Here is a 17262-nt window from a genome sequence, read left to right as displayed (position 1 = left end):
ACACTCATTCATACATACCGAATATATTACCATGGCCTAAAGTTGCGCACCCGGAACCCATACGCTTCTGCAACAGCGCCGTTACGTGCTGGTAGTCCGGTGAGATTCTCGCTCGCAATCTGAAAATGCCCAACTTTGCGCACCTGTGAAACGTGTGCCGACGTCAATCTATAAGCATCTCCACTGGTACAAGTTCATCCTCTGCAGCGTCCCGCTCTTCGTCCATCCATCCGTCGTGCTCGTCGAGCTCCGCCCTCTTGCGCTCGTTATTGCGAATTACTCTCATCGCCGGCAGGTACCGCGAGAGCTCCTCCCAGCGTTCCTTGAACGACAACGCATCGGCATGGGCCGGCGCGCTCGCAAATGCGCCGGTCACCACCTTCTCCAGCTCCGGGAACACGCAGCTGAGGAAGCTGGCCACTTCGGCAGTGTGGGAAATGGGGGACGTGGCGACATGCAGAGAGGACAAGGCCGACCTGCTGCACGAGGATACGTCCCGCAACTTGCCATAGAGGGGCGAGTCCGGCGGGATCCCGTGCTCGAAGCCTGTAGCGTTGAACCGGAATCCGAGCTCCTCCATGTATTCGCAATGCACCGCGAAGGGAGGAAGGGCCCCCAGAGTGAGACCCCGGGGCAGCGGCGCCCACTTGCAGTATGGCTCGGTCCCGAGGTAGAAGGTATATAGCATGGGCCACGATTGGGCGACTTCCGTGAGGAATGCGTCGTCGAAGTCGAAGACCCAGGGCAGCGCGATGTTCACGTCTTGCAGGTTCTTCAGCTTGAGCAGCGGCCGGAAGTCTTCGGAGCTGAAGGGAATCGGCTCGTCAATCGACAGGTCGCTTGGGTCCAGCGTGCCGTTCTCATCATGTGCGCAGACAAGTATTATAGTGATCGTCTCCGGGTTGAGCGAGGACGCCATAGATGCGAAAAGCCTGCGTGGAGAGACGCTGTTGGCGGGTTCTGGGTCTAGATGCAGCTCGAAGTCGCACACGTTGGAGAGAGCTCCAACAGCGTCAGTGAAGGACACATATGCTTTGGGCGTTGCGACGATCTTCAGCAGTTGAAGGCTCAGGAACGGCCTATCGGACGAGTGGATGAGGGAAAACTTCGAAGTGGGGGGAAGGCGAACATGGAGATGCGTCAAGGTCTGAACTGTAGAGAGGGCACGGATCGCGCCCTCCGCAAGAGCCAGCTTATCGCATTCGAACCGCGTCAAGGGGCAGGCGGTGATCCAAGCGGAAGACAGGTCGAGCGGGTTTGGCATATGCTGGAGGTTTCCATCTTCGTGGTGCGCGCCCACAGCAAACTCCCGAAGTCTGGTGAACCCAGTTACAGAAATGAGCGACTGCCGAAGTTTGTCAGGGGTGAAGAAGCTCTCCATGCGGATGTGGGAGAGTTGCGGGCCGACCATAGCTAGGAATTCAGGGAGATATTCGTGCGAGGCTCCTAATGCCCAGTGGTTCAGATGACGAAGGTTGGGGAAGAGGATGATCTGAGGTCGGTGGACTGCAAGAGCTTGAAGAGCGTCCCTGCCGAGCATGGATTCTATCATAAGTGGCGGCTTCAGAGCCTTGACGTAGGTTGCCAACTTCAGGAAGGCGGTCCAATCGTTTGGAAAGAGCGGGCGCGTGATTCTCTGGTAGACGCACATGCATTAATGAGCACAGTGGTATGCCAGTGATAACCGATTAACATACTAGAAGTTTGTTTTCTATTACCCAGGAGTCACTCGGCAGAAGCGCTACGAGAGGCACAAGACTACCGAGTTCACTCCAGAGAGTCGGCATTGCATCTTGGTAGAGCGTACGGCTACACACGGAGAGAGTAGCGAGGGTAGCTCGATCGGCATTGTCGCAGACGAGTCGAGCAATTTCGGCCACATAGAGTGCTGGGTGCATAGATAGGGGTTCTTTACAAAAGAACGCGGAAATATTAGAAGATAATTGTTAGAGTATTATGGCGAAGACGATACCTGCTTCTATAGTGACGGAGCAGTCTTCAAGGATGCCAACCTTCCAGCGACCGTTCGGATGCGCTAAACGGCACTGCTCAGCACTGGCTGCAGCTACTTCAAGTGGAGGATGTATAGGCTGCTAGCAGGTTTCCCAAGTCAGTATCTTTATTTTCACAAGTTTCAACGCCGACATATGCGGGTTTGTACAGACCTCAAGTACAAGGATGGCGGGAAGACGAAAGGGGCTATCGCAGACCGTGACGTCGGCGGAAAGCGCGGTTTCATATTAAGCGCCGACCACGGTACCGTCTACTCGATCACCACCGTGAAGCACAACCTCAACTTGCAAGTTCGACACAGGGGCCGACGCCAACACAAGAGTATAGCAATTGATTCCAAAAAGCTAACGGAGAATCGAATCGCAGGAACAAAACCATAGCTCTGCTAGGCTAGCGTTCGTCCAACCGTGCCGCCCGCATCATGCCAATATACTGTCGTACCTCCCCCCATTTCCGCTGGCGTGTCTGCCGCACTGTCCGGCTTACAGATGTCTCTTCATAAAACGAGCCCGATGCATCTACTCGCTCTAAGTCCGGGAAGACCATGGACAAGAACTTGGCGACCTCCCTAGGAAGGCCGAGCGGCGACGCCTGCAGACGCAAACCGGTCACTTTGGAGGTGCTCTGCACACGGCGACCGTCGACCCACAGCTCACGGTAGAGATCTCCCGGCACTTGGTCATCGGCGGAGAGCTCGGAAGCGTCTAGGTGGAGCGCGATGGTCTTCAGGCGAGGGCAGTGGACGGCGAGTGGCGGAAGGGCCCGCAGCGTTGGCCCTCCGGGGAGATGAGTGCAGGCCGAGGCATCGCCAAACGACAGTCCTTCCAGCCGGGGCCACGCTTTCGCCATGGAGGCAAATAGTTCATCGTCAACCTGGTACACCCACGACGGGCTGAAGTCGAAGGAGCGAAGCCGTACGAACTCGAACAGGCAGTCAAGATGGGTGGGGCGAATAACAGTTGTCGTGGCCTTCGAGTCCGGCGGGCTAGCGCAGTAGTCATCTGACTCGTGCCGTGGCACAAGACCCAGTGTCTTCACAAACCGGCTGTACTTGAGGAAGGACGTCCAATCCGGAAGCGAGAGTGCGCGCGAAAGGTGCTGAAGGCGATCAAGAAGTTACAGATGTGAACTTAACGACGGACCACAGTAGCTGTGCTCCATTGCTTACAATTTGATACCCCTGCGTCTCCCAGGCGTCATCGGGAAAGGCCATGACGAGAGGTACGAGATCAGGAAGGTCCGCCCATAGTGTTCGTACCGCAGGCTCGTGAAGGATCTTGCTGACGATGGCCATGGAGGCTAAGCTTGGTCCATCAAGGTGTGCGCATATGTTCGTAGTGACTTCGCTTATGGCGAGTGTTCTTTGCATGACGGCTGCATTGCAAGTGGGCAGGTCAGCGATTTTGACGAGGAACAAACCGGAGTTGAACATCTCAGCGCGTATAATCCGCATAACGCTGGAGGCCAGGAGTCAACAGTCGCGGCGCCGTGCGCCAGCGTGCGCTCTGGCACCAACAGCTTCGCGACTGGGATCATACGTGTACTCACAGCCCATCCGCACATTGTCCATCGTATGAGATCCGAACACGGCCTTGTGTGCCTTCCTGTTCAGAAAGATGTCAGAAGGGAGGACGGCGCGAACCAGTGTGCGTAACGAACCTTTCTTCAAAGAGCTCAAGCATCGAATGAAGGAATCAACTGACCAGTACTTATAGTGAGGACGAGGTATACGTGCTTGTAGCCCACTGGCGGAATAGACCTAGGGCTGAGAACGACCCGAAGGGCTCAGGCTCTTATTATTGACTTCCGCGGTCGCCGTCAACGTATCCCTAGGGTTTCATGTGAGACACAGCACATATACGGATTGGAAGCGGTGAACATTGCCTCCCGCTAAGTCCCGACTCTGGCCAACCCTGCCAACCCCTGCACGCCAGCGAACTGAGTGAGAGCCTCGTCGGAGTCGCCCGATCGGCGGGCGCAGATGGATGCAGGAGGGAGGGCGCCAGAGGGGGCCCGCGGTGATTGGAAAGGCGGGCCGAAGCACCCAGATAGGGATGCCGGGATGCCGGGCCGCGGGCCGATTGGGCAGAGAGGGGGAGGGCGGGCGGAAGAACGCATGAGCAGTGGACCAGACACAAGTCCGATGCCCTGTCCCGACGCAATAAACATTCCGCCCGGCCTCCTCCTCCTCTCTCACCGACGTCGACCCCGTCCGTCTCCCATCCCAGCCTTCCCTCTCGCAGGCACCAGCAGCCCTCCTTACACTCTTCGCTGAGCGACGGAGGCCATGCTTCGCAAACTCGTTTCCCGCCGTACCCTCGCAGCAGTTGGAGGGGCTACTGCCCTTTCTGCTGCAGGCGGATACTACTTCCTCAACTCGGGGCCCACCTACCCCCCCTCTACCAAGGAAACCCGTCGGCCACCACCCCCATGGACGCCTCCTTCGCGCGAGCAGATGCTCGATGCGCTCAAGGCCTCATCTACTAACCCGGCGGAAGAATTTGACTTACTCATCGTCGGTGGTGGTGCGACGGGTGCGGGTGTCGCCGTGGACGCTGCCAGCAGAGGCCTGAAGGTCGCGCTGGTTGAGCGGGATGATTTCAGTGCAGGTGCGTACCGTATCTCTTCGCAAACGTCCGTCATTGCATGGGCTGGGAAATTCTCGGCGATCTGCACATACCCGCTGCGCGTGTGGGCGTGGGGAGTGTCGGGAATGTAGGGTGCCCCAGGGCGTTGCTTCGTGTCAGAGATACGATATGTTCTAGTTTTTTGGCATCAGGGGTGGTGAGAGGGAGTGCAAGTCCTTGTGCCGACACGGAGCGCCCGACACCGGCGACTCGGATCGGTTCCTGCTTCATTTACTTCGGCTGCTTCTTCCTCGACGCGATATGCAGTGGCTAATACCCTCTTTGCAGGAACCTCCTCCAAGTCAACAAAACTTGTTCATGGGGGTGTTCGTTACCTGCAAAAGGCTATTATGGAGCTCGACTATGAGCAATACAAGCTGGTGCGGGAGGCGTTGCACGAACGCAAGATTTTCTTGCAAACGGCACCCTACCTCTCTGCGATGCTTCCCATCATGTTGCCTATCTACAAGTAAGCAAACGTGCAAGTTAGACAAATTTACTTGTGACTAATGGTACGATCATAGGTACTGGCAGGTGCCCTACTACTGGGCTGGCTGCAAGATGTACGATGTTTTGGCCGGGAAGGAGAACATGGAGTCTTCGTACCTCATGAGCAAAGGCAAGGCTCTCGAAACCTTCCCCATGCTCAAGCAGGACGGTCTCGTCGGTGCACTGGTTTACTACGACGGTAAGCCAGATAGAAAATCAACGACGTGCCCAGCTGATTTTCGCCCCGACAGGTCAACACAACGATTCTCGCATGAACATGGCCCTCATCATGACCGCTGTTCAGCAAGGCGCCATCGTCGCCAACCACGTCGAGGTCACCGTCCTCAACAAGGACGGCGCCGGAGGCAAGCTCCACGGTGCGCGTGTGCGCGATGCACTCACGGGCAAGGAGTTCGACATCCGCGCAAAGGGCGTCGTGAACGCGACCGGGCCCTTCTCCGACGCGCTCCTGACGATGGATAACCCGGCGCACACCCCCATTGTGCAGGCGTCCTCGGGCACGCATATCACGCTCCCGAACTACTACTCGCCGCGCACGATGGGCCTGCTCGACCCCGCGACATCCGACGGCCGTGTGATCTTCTTCCTGCCCTGGCAGGGGAACACAATCGCGGGCACGACGGACACGCCCGCGGAGGTCACCGCGACGCCGCTCCCGCAGGAGGAGGAGATCCGGTGGATCCTCGAGGAGGTCCGCCGCTACCTCAGCCCGGACATCAAGGTGCGCCGCGGTGACGTGCTCAGCGCGTGGTCCGGCCTGCGCCCGCTCGTGCGCAACCCGAACGCGGCGAGCACGGAGGGCCTCGTGCGCAACCACATGATCCACGTCAGCGACAGCGGCCTGCTCACGATCGCCGGCGGCAAGTGGACGACGTACCGCTCGATGGCGGAGGAGACCGTCGACAAGGCCGTCGAGGTCTTCGCGCTCAAGCCGAAGCGGGGCTGCGTTACGGAGCAGCTGCGCCTCGTCGGCAGCGACGGCTGGTCGCGCAACATGTTCATCGGCCTCGTGCAGCGTGTATGTTTTCTTCTCTTCCTCCCGACTCGTACGCATGCTGATAGCACTATCAGTACGGTCTTGAGACCGAGGTCGCCAAGCACCTCTCCGAGAACTACGGTGACCGTGCGTGGACGATCTGCTCGCTTGCCATGCCCACCGGCAAGGCATGGCCCCTCCACGGCATCCGCCTCGCGCCCGGCTACCCCTGTACGTCCCCTAACGCTCATATACCCTAACATCTCATTTATACCCGCATCAGTCATCGAAGCCGAGGTCCGCTACGCCGTCCGCAACGAATACGCACAGACCGCGATCGACGTCATCGCGCGCCGCTGCCGCCTCTCCTTCCTCAACGCGCAAGCCGCGCTCGACGCGCTCCCGCGCGTCGTCGAGCTCATGGCCGAGGAGCTGCACTGGTCCGCCGCGCGCGCCAAGGCCGAGACCGCCGCCGGCACCGAGTTCCTGCTCAGCATGGGGCTCGCCCCGGGGGCCGTCTCGCGCCGCGCCGCACAGGATGCGAAGGGCGTCGTCGAGCGCGTCGAGGACGTGCTGGGGATCCGGCACAGCGCGCGCGCGCGCCCGGAGCAGATGGTGTACTCGCGCGCGCAGTTTGCGGCGGGCGAGGTCGAGGCGCTCCATGGGGCGTTTGGGGCGCGTGTCCCGGCGGAGCGCGCGGAGAAGCGGCTGGGCACGGGCGAGGTGTTTGAGCTTGTGCGCGGGCTGGCGGGGTTCGAGGGCGTGCGCCAGAAGGACTTTGACTATGTGCTCGAGGAGGCGGGCTTCAAGGCGAACAAGGACGTCGACTTTGACGAGTTCGTCGAGGTATGTGGCGATTCCGCGCATTTACGGGTTTATTTCCGGTCGCTGACCATTTTTGGTGTAGATCTGCGCTGAGCTGCGCGAAGTGCTCTTTGCGCCTGCGCCGTCCAGCAAGGAGAAGACGGAGCGCCTCCGGATACCGGTCGAAAAGAGCGGCGGTGGTGTCTAGTTTCATGTGTACCGCAGTGTAGCTCCGGCGTGCCCGCTAGCCATTCTTGGATATGCTACTCAACGCCTGTGTCATTCCTGTAATGTACGCCACCTATATCACATCACTATTGGAAACGCATAGAGTTCAGCTATTTACGGAAGCCAAATCACATCAGGTAAGGCCGTTTAAATGAAATGCATTCATTGTCCTGTTCCTACATAATAGACGAACAGCATATAGGCATGTGGGTGGTGGTTGGAGAGACGGGAATGCAAGTAGGGTAATATAATCATACAACACGCGATGTAGGCACGGCAGCCTCAATCCAACAGACAGCGAGTCGTAAAACTCTCACGCACGCTCACCACGGAGGCGGCGCGCAAGCGCGAGGTCCTTGGGTTGGCTGTGGAGGAAAGAGTCAATGTCGGTCCCGAATCAGACATGACGCGACAAAGCAGCCACTTACATAGTCACACGCTTAGCGTGGATTGCCGCAAGGTTGGTGTCCTCGAAGAGGGAGACGAGGTAGGCCTCAGCAGCCTCCTGCAGGGCCATGACGGCGGAGGACTGGAAACGGAGATCCGTCTTGAAACACGCTGTCAACACCTGGCTGGCGACATGATGTTCGGGGGCGGTGGCTCACCTTGAAGTCCTGCGCAATCTCACGGACCAACCGCTGGAAGGGCAGCTTGCGGATGAGGAGCTCGGTGGACTTCTGGTACCGACGGATCTCACGGAGGGCGACGGTACCCGGGCGGAAGCGATGGGGCTTCTTGACACCACCGGCGGCGGCCTATGTATGTTGTGTTGGAGGGAGTCGGAGGTGGACGCGGAAGAAAGGGGCTCACCGGAGCGGTCTTGCGAGCAGCCTTGGCGGCGAGCTGCTTGCGGGGGGCCTTGCCACCAGTGGACTTACGAGCGGTTTGCTTGGTACGGGCCATTGGTGTCGATGAGGTAGGAGGGTGATGTGAGAGTGAGCGGAAAGGGTAGCTAAGGTGTTTGGCGAGCGGGTCTCCGGAGGTGGTGGTCGAGAGAAGAGGGCGTTGAGGGCATTCAACAACTCGCGTCGGAGGTTTATATACTTGGACGCGCTGGCACGTGATGCGCGCGCAGTTGGACGCGCCTGTGGCTGAGGGCGCTTAGCAGCCACAGCACCTTTGATTGGACCGTCGAGGACCACTTCACCCGTACTCGCTTTGGCCTACTCGGGCTGGCTGTATGCGCCTTTGTCTCAGCGATCGTGCTTGCTGTGAAGCGTATAGTGAACATGCCACGTTCGTTGCTCCGTACAGACTTGTTCGTGCATCCGGGCCTTCCATTGCCTCACCCGGTCTCAGTCAGCCTCTCTTGCTCCTCGCCAGCCGCATATATGGACCTCCTCGGGCCCCCACAGCGCAAATGCCCCCTCGCTCTTTGTCCGAACCCCCACGCTCGTTTTCCCGACGCTCTTTTGTTAGCCTATAGTCAGTCCTTACCCGCACTATGCGTCCACACACCCCTCGCGACACCTATATTGCGGCCGACGCGCCCGACCAATGCACGCCGATATCCGCATCGGTCAAGCTTTGTCCAGCAGACGCATACGCTATCGGTACGTTGCGTATCTTGATTATGCTCCGGATCTTTGACTTACGCCCCTTGCAGCTGCCATTGCTGTCTTCATTTGTTACATAGCTTGGGGTATTCAACCCACCATCCGCGCTATCCGGGCATTCTACGCAAGGTGCTCTCAGCGTAAGAAGAAGCGCGACAATATCCGCGTCCACCTCGCGGATGACCTTGAGAAAGGCACCGAGGAAACGGCTGATAATGATCCTGGTAAGTGCATCCATACATATCCGCCACCTGTCGTATGTCATTCTCACTATGCGTCCATAGGTTCGAAGCCCACGGATCCGTATCTGGGCCCCACCAAGCTCCTGCGCTCCTTCCTCCTCAACGGCAAGGTCGCTATGCCCGAGCGCGCATACAAATCGCACGGACAGGAAACTGCCGAAGTCAGGAAGGAGCGCGAAATGCTCAGCAGGTTCCGGTTCCCGCACACCTCGCCGACCCCCTCTTCGTCCACCTTCTCCCCCACCATCCTTCAGTCGCCATACGAGCCGTCCGCACTCAGCGCCTATCCTATGCCGGCGAACCCCTTTGACCGCGACGAGCCGCTCTCGCCCTACTCGGCCTCCTTCACCATACCTCCAGGGCTCCCTCAGGCTGCTCAAGCTCAAGTCGAACTCGGCTCTCCCGACCTGGACGCGGCTGACCGCCTCAAGCCGCTCCCCCCAATGCCACCCGCGGCCGGTCTATCCCCCTTCGCTGGCGGTGAAGCGAAACCTGTATGCAAACCGTGTAACTGGTGAACCTATACCGAGATACCCAGAATACCCTTGTAGGAGTGGAGGAGATACCGTTGACTGTCGTAGGAGTGGTGGAGACGGTGTTGGATAGGAAAGCGAGGTTGTCTCTGTTGTGGTAGTATTACATCGTGTTCACTGTTTGTGTTTTTATCTTGGAACGTTGCGGGCTGGTAACATGCCATATCATCCCGCGCTCCTTCGTGTGGATATGAACTTTAACAAACTCAACCAGGCCGGAAGGCGGCACTGCTTTCAGCGGGGTAAGACGGGCGCCTACCTGTCCTTGCTTCCTGCCACGACCTTGATTCAACTTGCAGCATGCCGTGCCCACAGGCTGTTAGAGTCATCGTGAGGCTCCCATATAATCGTCCTGAAGATGCCCCTCCGGACCCCCCACGAGTGCGCATATTGACTTTGTACGCATCTACGTACTGAGATAAAGGCGCAACTGTAGGTAGAATGGACCGCCGAGCAGGAGAAGATCCTGTGGGAGGTCATCGCGAAGAGCCGCGCTATCGAGGGTGCCGGTACCGACTGTAAGTCCCGTTTCTTTCACAGTCATATATCTTGCCCGGTGGAGCTGCTTACGAGTCACAACCATACAGGGCAGGGTCTGGCGGACCACCTCCGTGTCCCCCTTCCGTACCTTCTCTACCGTGCGCAAGCTCGATATGAGGAAGACCTCCGCCGGCTCCAAGGACTCGCCATCCGCATCCCCAGTCTCTCTTCTCCCGCAGTCCCCTCTCCTCAGCGTGACAACACGCAGGGCGAATACTTTCCACGCGTTCCTGACACTACCCTCCCACAGCTCCTCCGACGCGACTCAACACAAACGCGTAGAGGTTCCTCATCTTCGACCACGGGCGAAGTAGCGTGCACGTATAGCACCACTCCGGGCACAAGCACGCTTCGCCCTTTGGGCGTACGCGCTAGGCTCAGTTCGCTGGGGCACGCACGCCCGCATGGACAACTCAAGTCGCCTTTGAACGCCGAACCAGTCCATAGTCCTCTCATAGGTCCTCCCACAAGTGCCGCTTCATCGCCGCCCCAGATAAAGAAGATACTGACTTCGTCGACTATCACGCTTCCGGGCCCGAGGAGGACGCGCACCCCTCTCCGCCGGTTATCCTCTGCCTCGTCTCGCGTCGCCTCTTCCGAGGGCGGATCTGACTCCGAATCTGAAGACTTGGACGAGCAATCGCGCAAGGAGGAGGAGGCGGAGCGGGAGGAACTGCTCACGCAAAAACTCAAAGACCTCCAGACCATGATGACCAAGGATACACTCGGGCTTGTCGCGGATCCTGCCAGGATGCGCGCGAAGCAGAAGGGCAAAGCGCGCCCGACATCCGGGACCAGCACGTCCGCGGCATCGTTATCGTCGGGCTCCCGTCAGAGCTTGTCGCCCGCGCGGAGCTATGGTCGCCAGAGTCTTTCGAGTGCCAGCGTAGACTCGCGCCAGGAGTCCCCTCCGTCCATAGCTCCGTCAACGCAGGCGAGCCCGCAGCCGCCTGCCCGGCTTACGTCGCCGATGCCAGTTCCACGGCATCTCAGTGCCCCGAGGACCAGCCCACCCACGTTATCGCCCGGTCGCGCAATTGGGGAGACGCATGTGCAGCACTTCCGGCATGCTACACCTGGACTGGCGACAACGAGTGGTGCAGTGAGTGAAGCGTCGAGTTTCAGTGACCTCAGCGGTGAGATTCCTTCACTTGATTCGTTGAGCGATATATGACAACGTCCATGCTGCAGATGCCGACCTGTCGGGATCTGCTCTTGAGAGTGCGACAACGTCGAATACACGCGGCGGGTCGCGCTTGTAAGCATTCCACTCTCGTCGGTGTTGCACTAATCGCTGATAGGCTACTACAGCTCGTTTGCACGGAATCATTTGGCTTCGGGGCGGCGTGCCGCACGCGGATAGGACTAGCATTGCTGTACTGGTTGTGAATGCCTCTGCCGCTCGTGTGCTTCGATTGCTGGATAGCGACATCGGAATTCAACGTTCAACTGGCAGCTTGTTGGGCAGTCATCCTGCTCACTCTAGCTTTGTATTCGCTTATCTAGCTTTTGCGTAGCGCAGCGACTTGAGAAGCCTGTAGGACTGTTCGTTCCTCGCCCTTCTATACCAACGCTGACACGCGCACGCAGATATCGTGTTCACGCAGGCATGTACACTGCACAGTGGACCGAGGCAGAAACATTCTGGCTGGTCACCTGGCTTTGCTCCTTTCACCAGCGCACCTCCTCTGCCGAAGCATATCACAGCCTATACTCCCTCCAGCCCGTCGAGACTGTTTATCTGCGTGAAGGGATTGCCCCTCGTCGGCTGGCGATGACTTCATTGGCCCGCTGATAGCTCGGCCGAACACGCATGTCAGCGCACTCTGAGAATGCACCCCGCGGGCAGCACGACCTGCTTCTCGCGCCGCCGAGGACGTAATGCGCTGCGCGCCCGCGCCCACAATCTGTGCTTCCTCCGACCGTCCGCGGCGGTAGCCCGACCTGCCCGAAATATGTGGAGGCGCGTAAAATCAAGAACAATTGCTACGCACCAGTAGCAGAACAAACTTGAGCGCATGAACATTATCGTACACAATACACGTCGAAATACTCGCGCGATGCACCGGGTGCAAGCTCAAGCTCGCGAGTCTGACCTTTAAAACTCCCGCAGGCCATGGGCACGATCACGCCTCGCAATCTCACGTGCCCGATTCCGAACACGCTGCATGCGCGTGTCGGACGTGATATGTATGCGCCCGCGATGCCACCTCCCAGCTGCGTCCCTCCCGTGTGGCTGCTGCACCCCCTCTGCGCACCTTCCCCCTGCGCACCCACCCCCCGCACTTGCTGTTCCTGCGCGCGATCGATGCGCCTGCACCCGCTCACCGACATCGCTATCTCCGTGCAGCTCGAGTGCATTTCGACGGACCCCGCTGCTTCGCCAAACCCGCTGCCTGCCACCCCGCCGCACGAGGGCGCTGTCACTGTCGTCACTCCCGAGAACAGGTAGCCCATTTCCTCGAGTCGTCTTCCAAAAACTGAAGACACGCACAAAGAAGCGCGCCTACTGATACCCGAGAACACCTACACACAAACAGCACGTCCCAAGGGACGATGTTCATTCCGATGCAGACCCACTACGAGCAAGACTACTACCCCCCGCACATGTCCTCCCGCAGTCCAAGCCCGCGCGAAAGCTCCGCCTCGCCCCCACCGCGCTCGGAGCGCCTGCCGCCCGCGCACTACCCCGGCCGCGCCCGCCGCTCCTCGCACGCCTACCCGTACCGCGCCGCAAACGCGCCCCCCGCGCCGCCCACCAGCATCCCGCTCGACGAGAATTTCGATGCGGCGACGACGGCCGCGCCGTCGGAGTGGGGCCAGCGCCACGGCCGCGGCGGGGACGGGCACCCGGAGTACGACGAGAGCGTGACGGGGTACCAGAACTACGTCGTGGAGCTGGAGCGCATGCTCGAGGGCCAGATCGACACCGCGGCGCAGGCGCAGGCGCGCATGCTTGAGGCGTACCGCGAGCGCGACCTCCAGCACGAGCGCGAGCAGGACCAGCAGCGGAGCCGTCGCGCCGCGAGCCCGACACCCCCACCATCCAATGCGCGCCCGCGCCCGCGCACGCTCAGCGTCGCTAGTGTGAGCGTCATCCCCAAAACTCACGGAGGTGACTCGCGCCGGCGCGTCGACTGCTGGATCGACGAGAGCGCGTGCGGACGCGGGAGCAGCCGCCCCGAATGGCCTGCGCCGCTTACCATGGCCCCGCCCCCTCCCCCGATGCCAGCACCCCGGCCCACGCGGCGGCGGCAGAAGTCGCTGCCTCTGTCTCTTCCCGTCCCGCCCTCTCCGCCACTGCCGCCCCCGCCTCCGGACTACACGCGGCATGTGAGCGGTAAGAAGGGTCGGGTGGAGCTCGTCGAGCAGCGCGTGATCGAGGACAGCGCGGCGCGCACGATCTCGCTCTGGCGCGAGCGAGTGGCGGCGAGTAGTGTTGGAGGGAGCGCGAGCCGGTATGAGGAGACACAGCGGGGCGGGAACGGTGATGAGGGGGAGGCTACTACGGCGGGGGGAATGGGAGACGGGCGGAGCGTGGCGGGGAGCCATGCACACCGCCGGGTGCCGTCAGGCTCGATGAACAGCGACCCGCGCCTGCGGAGGGTTATGAGCGAGCATACACGCTATGATAACTCTGACAAGACGAGGCATGGCAAGGGCGCGGATGGCGGGAAACGCGAGAGACATGCCTATGAGCGAAGCGAGGTAAGCCTGACGCCCTCTCACCTGACGTCTACACGAGGAGGGTGCTGAGCACGATATGCAGTACATGGTTTCATACGACCATGCCAACGGCGGGGCACCCGTGGAGATGCTCCCCGGAGGTCCCCAAGGAGCTGGGGGGAACAACACGCGGGACCTGCGCACGCCGTCGAGCCCAACGACGGACAGGAGGTTCGATCGGGGCGCGCCCTCCCCAAGCCTGCGTCGGCACGCCGCCAGGAAGTCGATGGACCGGAGCGAGGTGCGTATCCCGGCTGATCGTACACTATGCAATCGCACTCAGCGCAGCACCCTCCACAGTACATGGTCTCTTACCCGCAAACGCCGCCGCACACAGACAGTCAGGGAAGTTCAGGCAGCCCATCGGGCATCAAGCACCCGCGGGGTGCGTTCTCCCCCGTTCCCCCAGGGCCCCCAGCAGCGGGCCCGCTCTCGCCGCTACACGGCTCGTTCCAAAACATGCGCGACGCGCTGCCGCTGAGCCCGGCGAACACGGGCGCGGCGAAGGCGACGACGACGTCGTCCGTCGAGGCGATCCTCGCCGCGTGCGACCCGTCGCTGCTGCACATCGCCCCCGTGCTGCACGAGCTCGGGGTGCGGCGCGTCGACCACCTGCGCGCGATCCCGCGGCTGAGTGAGGAGACGCGCGACCGGGAGGTGAAGGAGCAGGCGCTGCGCCGGGGCGTGTCGGTTGTGGAGTGGGCTATCTTCTTGGATAAGCTGCAGACGTTGTAGGATTCTGTTTGAGAGGTTGTGGGTTTTTGTTTTTTGCTGGGGCGGGGCGGAGGAGGCAGGATGTAGTGTACGATATTGGACACTGGAGCCTGATGTGTATGTGTATCCTTGTGCAATACATGCTGTGTATCCGTATGACAGGTACGGCTATGGTCGCTCACTCAGTTTGAGGAACGATGCCTGCCGCCGCTCGCTGGCGTGGGGAGCGGAGTAGCATATTGAACGAATGCGAAACTAGTACAACATTGCGACGGAGCGTAACTGGAATATATCTACAACGGCAATGCATGAGTACACGCGTCATAACAGTTGGCCTATACGAAATACAGATGATCTCCCCGGTCGTACTCGTAGTTCAGGGCACGCGGTCCTTGTTTGCAGCTCGGGACGCGCGTTCTCCATCCGAAAAGTCGGATCTTGACGCGCGATAACATGAGCGCAGCGTAATAGCATGCGTAGATTGCCAGGGTGCGGAGGCTTGTCCTTCGAATATGCGCAAAATTGAGCGCAGACGGCCAGGGCTTGCACTGGAAGGCAAGTCTAGTTTTCTCGCCAGTTGTTGGCACAGGCCGTACAGCTGTAGAAGCGTCAATAACAAGTCAGAGGGTCACTAGCGATGATGACATACCGATAGACTGGAGAAAGAGTGAAACGAGAAAATAAGCATCGAACGGTATCCCTCGGTAAGGAGGACGCACATGTGGTCATAGGCTCATCTGCTGACCGAATCTGCAGCTGATAGAAGTATGCGCGACCATTGTCGCATTTTGGACATGTCGCTAATAGGTTGAAGCAGTGTGAGCAGGCATGCCCTAACGTGTATACGCAGCGTACGCACCGGTGGTAGAATCGGCGTGCTTCCACTGCTCATCTCCGCCCAAGACGTCGTCCACGACTTTTCGCTTGAGCTTTGTTCGAGATGTCATCTACGTATGGCATCTGTGGTATGATAGCGCGGTCGATAGTGAGAGACAAATGGACGCACCTGCTTAGTTATAGGAAACTCATACGCGCATGTATTGCACGCCCATTTGTTGTAGCCTGTCTCTGCTGAAATGACGAGCAGATTTGCGCAGTTTGGACAGAACAGCATCACTAGTTTCTATCTTTTCAGAAGACCAGAGATCCAGAGAATGCGCTACAAGCAGACGTTGAGTACACTCGAGGCTGAGTGCGTCCCGAGAGTCAGGGAGAGAGAAGAAAGTAGCGATCGGGCGCCTATGTCCTGCGAGCTTCTTCTCCCCGACGTCGACGTTCGCAATGGTTTCAATCCCACAACGCACGACGAACATGGTTGGCTGGCGTTCGACGATGCATATGCATGGCTCGATGTTCTCGGCGTCGTAGCCGACCAGCCCACACACAGCCTTCTACCTGTGTGCCGGTACGCCACCGCCGTCTCTATTTGGCACAGACAGACCCGCGACATAGCGTACGTCCATCTTATTGTCCTCCCACCACTGAACATCTGTCTTACCACCACCAAACATCTCATCCTCAACTCCAGCATGTCATGGCTTAAAGCACTCAAGGGCAAGGGCAAGGCCCTCCAGACTACATACTCGCCTCCTCCTGGCCCACCCACCGACTTCGACGCGCCGCCTGAGTGGCAACCCGCGCCAGAAGCAGTCCACGCCGAAGGCCTCTACGCCGACGCCACCGAGGACGAGTACGAGTCCGCGCAGCGGTTTTGCGCACAGTACCCCAGAGATCCGCCCCGCCCCCTCCCGTCATACGCGGTCGAGCGCATCGACGCTGTGGGCTGCCGCGCGTGGCAGCTCGAGGCCCCGCACACGCCGCGCTTTCGTGGACGGATCTATGGCAGCGGCGGTGACGACAAGGGCAGTGGTGCAGGCGTGGTGCGCGTTGTAACGGAGCCGGGATGCGAAGACGTGTGCCTCCTCAGTGACTTACCCATCCTTGCTGGATCGTATGAAGTCCATGGAAAGCTTGGAGTGTACTATGAGGTCAAGGTCCTCCGAATGGACGGGATCATTGCAGTCGGTGCGTTTCGCATGTCCTTGCTCCCTCCGTGCACCTCGTTCTCACCTCGTTTCTGCAGGTACTGCATGTCGACCGTACCCCTACTGGCGGCTTCCGGGGTGGAACCGTCTCAGCGCAGGCTTGCACCTCGACGATCTTCGCAAGTTCTTCGAAGACCCCGACGGCGGGCGCGACTATACGCCCCAGCTCAAGCACGTCGGGCCCGGGGACACCGTCGGGCTCGGGTACTCCTTTGCGGACGGCGTGATCTTCTTCACGCACAACGGCGTGCGCCTCCCGGACGCGTTCAAGGGTGTGTACATGCCGCGCGAGGAGCACGACGTGTACGCAGCGGTCGGCGTGGGCGGCGCGTGCGACTTGGAGGTGAACTTTGGCGGGGACGTGTTCCGGTGGAAGGAGGGAAACGAGTGGGCGTGGCGCGTGGAGGGCCATGTCGGGGGTGGGTTGAACGGGGCCTTGGGCGGGGCCGACGACGAGCTGCCGTCGTATAATGAGGCACGCCAGAGTCGGCGGACGCGTTGAGTGCCCCTGTCGGAGCGGACAACGTTATAGCTGGGATTTCGTCGACTCAATGTATCACTACGATAGCGGGAATGCGAGAACGTTCCTCGCATGTGCGAGCTCGCTGTGTGTATTTCAAGAGCGGTGCGAGAGCGGAATGAAGAGGAACGTGGAAGGACTCCCAGCCGAAAGCGCCTATAAGCCTGCCGTGTGTGTGGAGCAAGGGCGAATGATCGTCGAGATGCAGCACAGCAGCCTACACCTCTT

At 59.8% G+C, this 17262-nt stretch overlaps 7 protein-coding genes across 7 annotated transcripts; 4 read left to right on the top strand and 3 right to left on the bottom strand.

Annotated features, from left to right (window-relative positions):
• Positions 1 to 29: 29 nt before the first annotated feature.
• Positions 30 to 1079, bottom strand: TRAVEDRAFT_58207 (uncharacterized protein). The gene is made up of 2 exons (XM_008039358.1): positions 144 to 1079; positions 30 to 88 (listed from the first exon to the last, which is right to left on the bottom strand). The coding sequence occupies exon 1, from the start codon at positions 917 to 919 to the stop codon at positions 164 to 166; it is 756 nt and encodes a 251-aa protein (XP_008037549.1). The 5' UTR covers positions 920 to 1079; the 3' UTR covers positions 30 to 88; positions 144 to 163.
• A 3142-nt stretch (positions 1080 to 4221) lies between these two features.
• TRAVEDRAFT_166644 (DAO-domain-containing protein) lies at positions 4222 to 7259 on the top strand. Its single transcript, XM_008039525.1, has 7 exons — positions 4222 to 4622; positions 4929 to 5109; positions 5165 to 5328; positions 5381 to 6168; positions 6222 to 6357; positions 6410 to 6972; positions 7034 to 7259. Exons 1-7 carry the CDS (start codon positions 4301 to 4303, stop codon positions 7136 to 7138), a joined length of 2259 nt encoding a protein of 752 aa, XP_008037716.1. The 5' UTR covers positions 4222 to 4300; the 3' UTR covers positions 7139 to 7259.
• Positions 7260 to 7477: 218 nt separating this feature from the next.
• TRAVEDRAFT_89142 (histone 3) lies at positions 7478 to 8061 on the bottom strand (the record flags this gene model as incomplete). Its single annotated transcript, XM_008039524.1, has 4 exons — positions 7478 to 7523; positions 7587 to 7705; positions 7764 to 7913; positions 7969 to 8061. Coding segments are annotated over 4 exons (408 nt in total), but the record flags the coding sequence as incomplete, so codon positions are not given.
• A 2278-nt stretch (positions 8062 to 10339) lies between these two features.
• On the top strand, positions 10340 to 11477 carry TRAVEDRAFT_28541 (uncharacterized protein). Its single transcript, XM_008039034.1, has 2 exons — positions 10340 to 11287; positions 11341 to 11477. The coding sequence occupies exon 1, from the start codon at positions 10736 to 10738 to the stop codon at positions 11201 to 11203; it is 468 nt and encodes a 155-aa protein (XP_008037225.1). The 5' UTR covers positions 10340 to 10735; the 3' UTR covers positions 11204 to 11287; positions 11341 to 11477.
• Positions 11478 to 12741: 1264 nt separating this feature from the next.
• On the top strand, positions 12742 to 14517 carry TRAVEDRAFT_28539 (uncharacterized protein). The gene is made up of 3 exons (XM_008039033.1): positions 12742 to 13737; positions 13799 to 13996; positions 14056 to 14517. Exons 1-3 carry the CDS (start codon positions 13609 to 13611, stop codon positions 14488 to 14490), a joined length of 762 nt encoding a protein of 253 aa, XP_008037224.1. The 5' UTR covers positions 12742 to 13608; the 3' UTR covers positions 14491 to 14517.
• Positions 14518 to 14745: 228 nt separating this feature from the next.
• On the bottom strand, positions 14746 to 15662 carry TRAVEDRAFT_28538 (DNA-directed RNA polymerase III core subunit RPC11). Its single transcript, XM_008039032.1, has 5 exons — positions 15476 to 15662; positions 15329 to 15416; positions 15189 to 15269; positions 15119 to 15125; positions 14746 to 15067 (listed from the first exon to the last, which is right to left on the bottom strand). The coding sequence occupies exons 1-5, from the start codon at positions 15581 to 15583 to the stop codon at positions 15031 to 15033; spliced, it is 321 nt and encodes a 106-aa protein (XP_008037223.1). The 5' UTR covers positions 15584 to 15662; the 3' UTR covers positions 14746 to 15030.
• Positions 15663 to 15998: 336 nt separating this feature from the next.
• On the top strand, positions 15999 to 17083 carry TRAVEDRAFT_166636 (uncharacterized protein; the record flags this gene model as incomplete). Its single annotated transcript, XM_008039523.1, has 2 exons — positions 15999 to 16494; positions 16553 to 17083. The coding sequence occupies 2 exons, from the start codon at positions 15999 to 16001 to the stop codon at positions 17014 to 17016; spliced, it is 960 nt and encodes a 319-aa protein (XP_008037714.1). The 3' UTR covers positions 17017 to 17083.
• Between the last annotated feature and the right edge of the window lie 179 nt (positions 17084 to 17262).

This window comes from Trametes versicolor (assembly GCF_000271585.1).
Source record: "Trametes versicolor FP-101664 SS1 unplaced genomic scaffold TRAVEscaffold_5, whole genome shotgun sequence".
Classification (NCBI taxonomy): Eukaryota; Fungi; Basidiomycota; class Agaricomycetes; order Polyporales; family Polyporaceae; genus Trametes; species Trametes versicolor.
The sequence above is the reverse complement of the archived record's forward strand: the minus strand, read 5'-3'. Positions and strand labels throughout refer to the sequence as shown.